The sequence below is a fragment of the Sitodiplosis mosellana genome, unplaced genomic scaffold, assembly GCF_009176505.1.
Source record: "Sitodiplosis mosellana isolate CC-2019 unplaced genomic scaffold, AAFC_SMos_1.0 Smas_scaffold_6226, whole genome shotgun sequence".
In the NCBI taxonomy this organism is placed as follows: Eukaryota; Metazoa; Arthropoda; class Insecta; order Diptera; family Cecidomyiidae; genus Sitodiplosis; species Sitodiplosis mosellana.
This window is the reverse complement of record NW_022601467.1, coordinates 7,462,223-7,468,906: the sequence shown is the minus strand read 5'-3', so window position 1 is coordinate 7,468,906 and position 6,684 is coordinate 7,462,223. Positions and strand designations below refer to the sequence as shown.

Here is a 6,684-nt window from a genome sequence, read left to right as displayed (position 1 = left end):
CTGAACATTTTTATGTGCAATAAATTTCGAATGCAGAAAGTGTCATGAATGCTGTTTTTTTTTATTCAAAAGAAATCGACGGAAAAAGTGCTCTCGAAAAAATAAATATACATACCTTTTTTTCGTCCATCAGGGAAAAAAACGCACAGCAAGAGAACACCAGAACTTTTATTTGTTTATTTTTTTGTCATCGTCATCGCAATCATTCGAAATGCATAGCTATTTAGTTCAAGTCGAACAGTTGCTTTTGTACAATGGATTGAAGGGATGCAAACAAATCCAAAGTGCTGACATTCAGACGAAAAAGATAATTAGGGACGATACTTACCGGCGAGGCAATTCATCTTAGATACACTCTTTACGAAATAGTGAATGCTCAAGCTCTCAATCTGACCCTCTGACACCATGTGAATGATGGATATAAACGACAGCGAATGAACGAACGAGCGTAAGAAAGAGCGAGAGGGAGAAAACGAAAAAAAAATCGCATAAAACATAAAACAAGAGCCATACGAAGTGAACGAATAACCTAATCGAATTGGACGTTGCCTCGCAAATGGGCTTCAATCGAAATCAATTTTTCTCCTTCTTAATGACGAATGTTTATTACAAACAATACAGACGCCAAATGAATTATTGACCATACTTATCCATGCTTCTCTGTTCACGTATAATCTCGCTAAGCCGTTGAATGGGCAAGTACGAGTGAAATGAGCAAGAAAACGTAGCGAAGAATGGGAGAAAGAGAGAAGGAGAAAGAGAGAAAGAGAGAGAGAGAGCGAAAACGAGATCGTAGTGGCACAAGGCACAAGCATGTTGCCAATGCTCAATGACAGCTAAGTGGAGCAGAGAGTTCGATGAAATTATAAATATTGCAAGTGTTTGGAATTATAAAAGCACCAAAAGTGCGATCCGTTTTTCTTAGTTGGCACCATAGCCATATATGCAACGCGCGAGTTAGTTTTCGGTATCGAGAGACCGAGTTTTACATAGATTCATTCGCTTTGTTCGCATCATGTAACCGTAATTATTGCTATTTCTTCTTTTCTCTCCAATGCGTTATCTGTATGTCCGTCTTTTTGCAAGAAATGCGCTGGCACCAAACAAAACATAAACCAAAACCGAATGAAACCTACACATACGCTGGTGCACACGAAGAATGGCGCACCAGCTCAATTCCACATTTTCTGGGTATCTGTTCCTTTTATCATTTGATGTAATTGATAGCTTTTCCATAAATTTTATCTCATCGAAATTCGGCAAGATAGTAAAAGAGTGGAGCATGGAATGAAGCAGTGGTTTCGTGTGTATTGAATACATTGGAACATAAAAGCGAAGCTCAATTCATTAAAAATACATTATGCCACGCATCGAGAATAAAAGTGAAGGAAGAGTGAGATTCGGAATGCTGTTCATTTTCGTTGCTGAAATTATCGCTCCCTTTTGGTGTACCACTGTTGATTTGGAGCATACACACACACACACACAGAGAGAGAGAGAGAGAGAGAGAGAGAGAGAGAGAGATACTTATACATGGTAAACGCAACTGCAATCGCTGAATAGAATGAAATTTCGTGCTTTCACTTTATCAAAAGAGAAGAAAAATGCCAAACACACGTCGGACTGTCGGATGGAATCTCACAAAAATCAACTTCCCGTGTAAAATGCTTCGTTTGTATAATTCATTTGTATTTTTGTTTCTCTTCGATTCGATTACATAATTATTTTCTCCCAACACATGCAAAAAAATTGTTAACGGCTTTGAATGCAATCCAAATGGCTTGTATGCACGGTCCAAATCCTAGCAACGGCCATCATCAACGAGATTTTTGTACATTTGATAGATGTTTTGTAAATCGTCATCGTTTGGTTCATCTTCAGCGTCGAAGCGAAATTCAACATCAGGAAAATAATGTAGATTTGCATTTTCACTGGGCTCAAAATGATCGAGTTTCAACATCAGCTCATCCTCAAATGAGATACCGTCACTGCCCTGTGCAATAAACAATACTTGATGCTGATTGTCTTTCATGCTACCATAAAGGAGCATATTTTCGACGCCAGCTATGAATACATCATTCGGATTGGCCGGTGAATACATATTCGGTTCATCTTCCTCTGACGATGATTCATTTTGTATTGGTGGCTTGTAGTTGTAAATAATCGGTTCCTTCACCGAAGGTGTTGACGATAATGACGAATTGCGGTAGTCGTAAAAAACTGGTTCGTGGCTGCTGCTGCTGCTGCCACTGCTGCCGACATAATGGTGTATGTGATGAACGTGCGTGCTAGGCATGAAATGGTATGCAAATACAGCTGCGACCAAAATTGCGTTAACCAACACACGTACACATGAAATACAATGCAATCAGAGAAGAGAGATGGAATCAATATCAAGACAAACTCAAACCCATTAAAGATTTATAGAAATATGTTGTTGTTGCTAGCAACTCACCTGTTGTTTGGGGTTGAAAATGGCTTTGATATGGATGCGACACCGGCCGAAAGTGGTTCGTTTGGCTATGGTGAAAATTTGCTTCATAATTGTTACCGTATGCGGCAAAACCGACACGACTGGGTGATTGTGCTGAGACTTTGTGGCTTAGACTTGGCGGTGAGGCACCTCTGGCTCCCGTCGTCGTCGTCGTAGTTGGCGCATTACCTTTACTACTACCACCTCGAAGCCAGCTCCACCATCCACCGCCACTGCTACCGCTAACGCCTGAACTTGAACCCTTATTCGTTCGGTACGTGATTCGGCCACGTGAAGAGCCTCGACCTCGGCCACTATCAACACATTGCCAATTCAATATAAATATCACACAAAAAACCAACAATATTTTGAATAACACCATCATTGTCACTTTTGGTTTATTTACTTCTTTCGAACATGTGAACACCAACAAATTATTATGAACGTTATGAGGTTTTGGCTTAATTTAAAACAACATTTCGGAATATTTATTTATTTCTATTTTTTTCAACAAGGAAAAAGAATAACGAGAACACTTGCCATTCGGTGTCGTGTCGTTTTCGTGTACAAATGTACATTCATTTATATTACGACTTTGCTTACTGCATGAGTGTGTGTCCGTATGCGAGTGGCGATAATCTTTGACACTTTGATGTGCTAGCTTCCATAATAAGTTGACAGACATTTCTCTGCACCCGACAGATAAGTGTTTCGCGTAAAATGAGCGACATGTCTACGATGTATGAGATGTATTTGATATACGTTGAAAACAGCATGTAGTTTTGTATGGTGAGAACATTTTTGAAAAACATTTCACCGTAAATCCGGTGCTATGTGTCTAGGTGCGTTGATATTTGAAATGTGCTCTCTATCTCTCTCTCTCTCTCTCTTGCTCTATCTATCCATCTCCCTCTTCCGCTCTTTCTATTTGAATCTACACTACATTTATTTGGTTCAGATGACGCAGCATCAAATTCGTTCTATCGATGATATTTTGTGATCATCAGTGTCAAATGGATTTGGATTTTGACTTGTCCCCGGTTTATATGGAATCCACTTTGTGTCATGCGTTTCAATAATACGTCTTATTCCATCTGAATATTGATTTCGATTGAATTCGGAAATATCATCTTCGTTGGGCCCTTCAAAATCATCGGCAACGAACAGAATTTGATTTTCGCCCGGTTTTACGTTCGTCATATCAATGTAAAGTACCAAATTCGCTGTACGAACAAATATATACGAATGATTTAAATTATTAATTAATGCTTCGTCATTGGTAAACAAGTCTTGAAGGGGAATTCCAATGACCGAATACTTCGAAAGTGATACGCTGCTATCGAGGATAACAATCTTTTGCTGAAACGAAACTTTATATTTGTGTTTGTTTGAGAGTATTGCTCTACTTAAAGAATGTGGGAAAAAATAAAATAAAATAAGGTCAAGTAGAAAACAAAAGAGAGGATACATACGAATTGGCTGATCTGGTATTTTATTGAAGAGTATCTTCTTTGACTCAATGCTATTGAACAAGAGTATTACAGTGCAAACGATTGAAATCTCTTTTGCAAGTGATTGCATTTTATTTTTGTCAATTTGATTCAATAATAACAAACGAAATAAACTTTAACACCAACCAAATCAATGCAAATGATGTATATTCGTTCTCCTTGCAAACGTGGTTCGCATACTATTTTTCAATTCGTTGAACGACAACAACAACAACACAGAAGATAATGTTGTTCCATTGTAGATTTGATTGTGCAAAAAAAAAACACAACCAGCCATGCATGTATTGGTGAATCGAGAAAAGCGAAAAATTACAAGACTAAAACATACAACGACAATTCAATTAAGTTAATAATATGTGTCCCTAATTCACAGCTGGTAGTGGAGCCAACGGTACTCCGGTTATGCTATCTGTATTTGTTGGCTGAGCTGTCGATGTGACCACCATATCAGTTTTGATGGTCGTTGTATTGATTTCAGTTGTCTTGTCATGTGAATCATTATCGGCAATGGTCGTTTCATCAGTTGAACTTGTTGCATTTGTCTCTCCTATTGGATACCAGCGATTCCATGGATACGGCTCAAGACCATCACTATCTTGTTCAATAACAATTAAGATATCTTGCTCATCCTGAAATTCACCGTACAACAGCATATTTTCAACGCCAACAATTAAATACGGATTTGTAAAAACAATTTCCGTTGAATCGGCATCATCGCTTTTGCTTTGACCCGATATGCTATACACAACCGGTGCCGTCGATTGCCCAAATACTGGCTCACTGAACGTACCATTTTGATTGGTTTGCATATTTTGATTTGGATTATTATTTAAATTATTCGCATTTCCACTGTTCAAATTTCCATTCTGCCCCGAATTGTAAATGTTCGAGTTAGGAATGTTTCCGTTCGCGGCATTATCGTTACCATTATTTCCATTATTGTTGTTATTAAAATTGTTGGCATTGCCGTTGCCTCCGCCTCCACCACCGCCGCCGTCGCCATTATTGTTATTGCTGTTGCCGCTGTAGGTATGATGATGATAATAATGATAGGTACTTGGGCGGTCATAGTAATCGTGGTAGTGATGATGATGGCCCAAACTACTGCCTAACGCCAAACCAAGACCGAATGAACTAACCGGCGAATAGCCTGGGAATGGGGTATAGTAGGTTGGATAGCTGTGATAAGTAGCAAAATGAGCTGCAGACATTGAGACAAGTAAAATAAAAAAAATAATAAATTATTATTTAATTGCAACAGCGAACACAATTTCATCACAAATTCAAAACGATTACTTACGAGTGCTGTAGTAAGTTGGAACGCCCGGACTGCCGAAATGTGTTTGGTGATTATTTGTTATGAAATTGTTGACGACATGCGGCTGATTTGGCTGCGGATGATATGCCGACCCAAATGAATTCTGTTGCGTTGGGTGGTACTGTTGCCGAGGATAATCCGCATGGCTGGTAGATCCATGAGGTGATGATGCTGTTTGCCAATTTTTGTTTGCCGTCACGGTTTGACTGGGCTGAGTCCATCCTGAATTTGAACGGCTCGATGTTCCATATCCAGAGTGTGTGTTTTGCTAATTTGAATGAAATGTATGATTATGTCAAAGTCAAGCTTTTTTACGCACCGAATAAAAACACAACTCACGGATTTTAATTATCACTTACATGAGCCGTTTGTCCAGCTATTGAGCTGTGGCTAGTGCCCGTATTCGGTGTGACTTTCCATCCAATGTTTGAAGCAGCTGGCGCTGATGGTGCGTGCGGAGCACTTGGGTAATGAGGTGCACTTGGGTAATGAGGTGCACTTGGGTAATGAGGTGCACTTGGTGCATGGGGAGCGCTAGGTGCATGAACATTGGAACCTTGATGAAAACTTTGTGTTGGATAAGGAGGTTTAGATCCGGTTTTTGATAGTGTATTCCATGAATTAGCATTGGTGGCATGAGTCTGATGTTGCGTTGACGGTGTGTAATGTTGATTCGTGGGCGTGTATGGTGGAGGTTTATTGGCCGTATACGTGTGCGATCCATATCCAGAGTTTGAGCCAAATGGAGTGCTATGACTACCAGAACCGGATGTGCCAGAGCTATATGTATTGTGACTGCCACTGTTAGATGTGCCAAAAGTTTGCTTCGGATAGCTACTAGTTCCTGTGTTCCATCCTCCAATATTACCGTGCGAAGTGCCCGTCGAATGATGATTGCTTGAAGACGATATATGTGATGAACTGGGATGATAGCTTCCACTCGAACTGCTCTTTGGCTTGGATCTAAACAAACTCAAGAAGCCGCCCCGGCTCGAACTGGAACTTGAACCACGGCTTCTACTACCTCCGCCAAAAGAACTTCGACCGCCACCGAAACGTCCTGCGTCGGATATTACAATCAATGCACTGAAAACTATCAACACAAATATCACGGGCCTGGTTACCATTTTGATTATTCCTTCGACACTTTTCTGTTCATGGAGCGTTTTTTTTTCTCGTTTTTTCTTTCAACAAAACACAAATATTTCACCAGCAGCTGAAATAATGTATACGTTTCAAAGTCAAAATAACGAATAACGCAAAACGAGCAGCAAAGATGAACTCAACTATCGCATAGGACACCTTATCAACGAGTTTTTTTTGTTCATTCATTCATTCGTCTTAGTGAGTCTATTTATTTTTCGTTCATCACATTTGATAAC

The 6,684-nt window shown here is 39.6% G+C and overlaps 2 protein-coding genes across 2 annotated transcripts; both read right to left on the bottom strand.

The window, feature by feature from the left end:
* Window positions 1-1,668: 1,668 nt before the first annotated feature.
* On the bottom strand, window positions 1,669-3,709 carry LOC129579141 (uncharacterized). Its single transcript, XM_055468815.1, has 2 exons — window positions 2,456-3,709; window positions 1,669-2,316 (listed from the first exon to the last, which is right to left on the bottom strand). The coding sequence occupies exons 1-2, from the start codon at window positions 2,856-2,858 to the stop codon at window positions 1,802-1,804; spliced, it is 918 nt and encodes a 305-aa protein (XP_055324790.1). The 5' UTR covers window positions 2,859-3,709; the 3' UTR covers window positions 1,669-1,801.
* Window positions 3,710-4,026: 317 nt separating this feature from the next.
* On the bottom strand, window positions 4,027-6,429 carry LOC129579140 (putative uncharacterized protein DDB_G0291608). The gene is made up of 3 exons (XM_055468814.1): window positions 5,662-6,429; window positions 5,285-5,570; window positions 4,027-5,185 (listed from the first exon to the last, which is right to left on the bottom strand). The coding sequence occupies exons 1-3, from the start codon at window positions 6,427-6,429 to the stop codon at window positions 4,347-4,349; spliced, it is 1,893 nt and encodes a 630-aa protein (XP_055324789.1). The 3' UTR covers window positions 4,027-4,346.
* Between the last annotated feature and the right edge of the window lie 255 nt (window positions 6,430-6,684).

Bases quoted from the DNA above. Each gene is read 5' to 3' on its own strand.
- LOC129579141 (XM_055468815.1), bottom strand. From the start codon at position 2,858: ATGATGGTGTTATTCAAAATATTGTTGGTTTTTTGTGTGATATTTATA. The intron at 2,317-2,455 runs GTGAGTTGCTAG...TTTTGGTCGCAG, and splicing joins TTTTCAACCCCAAACAACAG to CTGTATTTGCATACCATTTC.
- LOC129579140 (XM_055468814.1), bottom strand. From the start codon at position 6,429: ATGGTAACCAGGCCCGTGATATTTGTGTTGATAGTTTTCAGTGCATTG. The intron at 5,571-5,661 runs GTAAGTGATAAT...CATTCAAATTAG, and splicing joins TAGCTGGACAAACGGCTCAT to CAAAACACACACTCTGGATA. The intron at 5,186-5,284 runs GTAAGTAATCGT...CAATGTCTGCAG, and splicing joins TCCAACTTACTACAGCACTC to CTCATTTTGCTACTTATCAC.